General features: G+C 40.1%; 1 protein-coding gene across 1 annotated transcript; it reads right to left on the bottom strand.

Moving 5' to 3' along the window:
- Positions 1-1,717: 1,717 nt before the first annotated feature.
- Positions 1,718-2,695, bottom strand: LOC118828995 (olfactory receptor 4K15-like). The gene has a single exon (XM_036735919.1). It carries the CDS (start codon positions 2,690-2,692, stop codon positions 1,718-1,720), a length of 975 nt encoding a protein of 324 aa, XP_036591814.1. The 5' UTR covers positions 2,693-2,695.
- Between the last annotated feature and the right edge of the window lie 272 nt (positions 2,696-2,967).

Genomic DNA, 2,967 nt, shown 5'->3' with positions numbered 1-2,967 from the left:
AGTGCCTGTTATCATCTCCATTTTCCATTTGAGGAAACTGAGGCAGCTTGAGGTTAAGTGGTGTGCTGAGAGTCCAAGAGTGAGGAAGTATCTCAGGCCATATTTGAACTCAACTTCTTGACTTCAAGTCCAACACTCTATCCACTGCAACACCTACCTGACTCTAGGCAGAGAGCAGAGAGCAAAGAGCCAAGAGAAGTCAAGATTATAAGAGATAAAAAGAGTAACCTGTTGTTCTAATGTAGAATTATGAAAACACGTGGTGAGAAATCAAGCTGGAAAGGCAAGTTGCAGCCAGATTATGGATTACTTTGAATACCAAGATTAGTAGTTGATATTTTATTCTTCAGACAATAATTAGCTGATAAAAATTTTTCGGTGGAAGACTGATGTAATCAGAGATAGGCAGAGTGGCTAACTGAGGAGAGTAGATATGCACATGCTCTCTTTTTGTTTCTTTTCTCATTTATATCTATAATCAGTATAGCATGTCAAGGAAATATTCAGGTAGGACCAAACGCATTCAGGCCACCCAGCAGAATATATTATTATCTCTTTTTTTTTATAAATGATAAAGCCAAGATTCACAGAGGTTAAATTATATGGCTAGTAAATAGCAGAGATGAAATAGGGATTCAACTATGAGATTTAGAGATGGATGATGGAGATCATCTAGTTTAGTGTCCTCCCTTTGCATATGAGGAAATTGATACCAAGAGACACGAAGACTTGCCCAGTATTACAAAACTATCAAATAGCAGATCCAGGGCTCAAACGTTGACTCTATAATAGCAACAACCAGGGATTTTTCCACCACATCAAATAGGCCCTTGAGCCCAGATCATCTAGACTCTAAGTTAAATAGCTGCATGCACTGATTTTAATGCAGAGTCCCTCCATGGAGAATGTAATAGCAATTTAGATTTGAAGATCTTTCCCGCTCATTAATAGGCCATGTGACCTGCTTATATCATAGGAAGCCTAAGTCACATTTGGTGAGGAGAGCTAGTGAGAGGAAAAGGAAGTTGTGTCACAGGAAATGCTGAGAGAGAGCTTTTATGGCTATTAATGGCCATCATGATAGTTAGAGGTGAGGTAAAGAAAGTTGACCTGTGATAGCTGTTTTGTGAGTTTTTTGGGAAGGCCCCAGCAGGGGGTCAGAGAGATTTTGGGATGTCTAGGCTCCATGCTGTGATATTCTGTTTTAAGTTCCTTGCTGTTTTGATGAAGTGGGCTGACTGGTTGTGGGAGCAGAGTGCCTGGTTATGGTATATGGTTATCTGGTATCTGAATAAATGTTTTACTTCTTCTACCTTCTATTTGGAGAGTCTTTCACACTTAGGGATACAGAACTACATAGGTATATTCATGATTATCATTGATATTGTGTTTATTTCCTTGCTGTTATATAGACCTACTTTGTCCTCTACTTAACTTTCATAAATTTATTTCCCTTGCAAATAGACTCCACGGTAAAAGTTGACTTTCTATTAGAAAATTTAAAAGAAGATATGAGAGAGGGAAGAAAATATCAACTACTGCATGACACTGTCCTGTTTTATCATCACCACATTACCCTGTTTTAACAAGTTTTGAAACTATTTCTCTATTCTTGCCTTTTGACACAAGTAGTTCAATAGTTTGGCATTAACATTACAGTGGTCTTTGGTCACAGTATAGAGACAATAGATTAGAAAGCGTTAGGTTGAGGGGGAGGTTATTTGGGTTCCAAGAATAGGGCATTTCTTATTATAGCAGATACTTGGCCAGACTTTAGGTATCGGTTCCTCAATTTGGACATAGCTGCCTTTACCTCTTTGTTCCTCAGGGTATAAATAACTGGGTTTAAAATGGGAGTGAAAATGGTATAAAACACTGCAAGAACCTTATCCACTGAGTAGCCACTGAAGGGCCACACATAGATGAAGATGCATGGCCCAAAGAACAGCATGACCACAGTGATATGGGCAGTTAGTGTAGAACGTGCCTTTGCCATACTAGCTGATGAGCGATTGCGTACTGTGATGAGTATGACTGTATATGAAACAACCAGGAGGATAAAGGAGCTCATGGACAGAAAACCACTGTCTGCCACAATTAGTAAGCTAACAACATAGGTATCTATACAGGCAAGTTTGGTTACCAGAGGGAGGTCACAGAAAAAGCTGTCCACCTTGTTGGGGCCACAGAAGGGCAAGTTGACTGTAAATGCCAGCTGGCTAGTTGTGTGTATGAAGCCAACACACCAGGGGATGATGACCAGAATGATACAGACACGCCGACTCATGATGGTCATGTAGTGGAGCGGTTTACATATTGCAACATAGCGATCGTAGGCCATGGACACAAGGAGCACCATCTCACTCCCGGCGAAAAGGTGTACAAAGAAAATCTGAGCCAGACAAGCTTCAAAGGAGATGGTCTTTTGCTCAACAAGGAAGTCTGAAATCATTTTAGGGGTGGCAAAAGAGGCCACACAGACATCAATAAAAGAGAGGTTTGCAAGTAAAAAGTACATGGGTGAATGAAGACATGGGTCTGAAGTCACAGTGAGGATGATAAGGAAGTTTCCCATCAGAATACCAATGTAGAGCAATGAAAACACAACAAAGAAGAGAGGTTGGAGTTCTGGGGTATCAGAGAGTCCCAGCAAGATGAACTCAGATACTCGGGAATAATTTGTCTCATTCATTGACTTGGGTTGAAAGAAATGTTCTTCAGTTATCTGGAACTAAGAGAAATAGCAGAGATCAATTAATAGAGCTGGATTGAGGCAGGATTTTAAACTATTTCTCTGACTGCTGAGAAATCATGAAGCTCTTCCTTTATTATGAAAACAAAGGACATTTATTTTCATCATGGCCTTCATGTGGAGGGCTGATCCAAGAATGTGGGTTATATGTTACTCTGTGACTAATGGAGTTCAAAGCCTGCTGTGACAATCAAGACCTGATTTGAATGTCAAGG

This window comes from Trichosurus vulpecula, chromosome 8 (assembly GCF_011100635.1).
Source record: "Trichosurus vulpecula isolate mTriVul1 chromosome 8, mTriVul1.pri, whole genome shotgun sequence".
NCBI classification, from domain to species: domain Eukaryota; kingdom Metazoa; phylum Chordata; class Mammalia; order Diprotodontia; family Phalangeridae; genus Trichosurus; species Trichosurus vulpecula.
This window is presented reverse-complemented; position numbering and strand designations above follow the sequence as displayed.

Bases quoted from the DNA above. Each gene is read 5' to 3' on its own strand.
- LOC118828995 (XM_036735919.1), bottom strand. From the start codon at position 2,692: ATGAATGAGACAAATTATTCCCGAGTATCTGAGTTCATCTTGCTGGGA.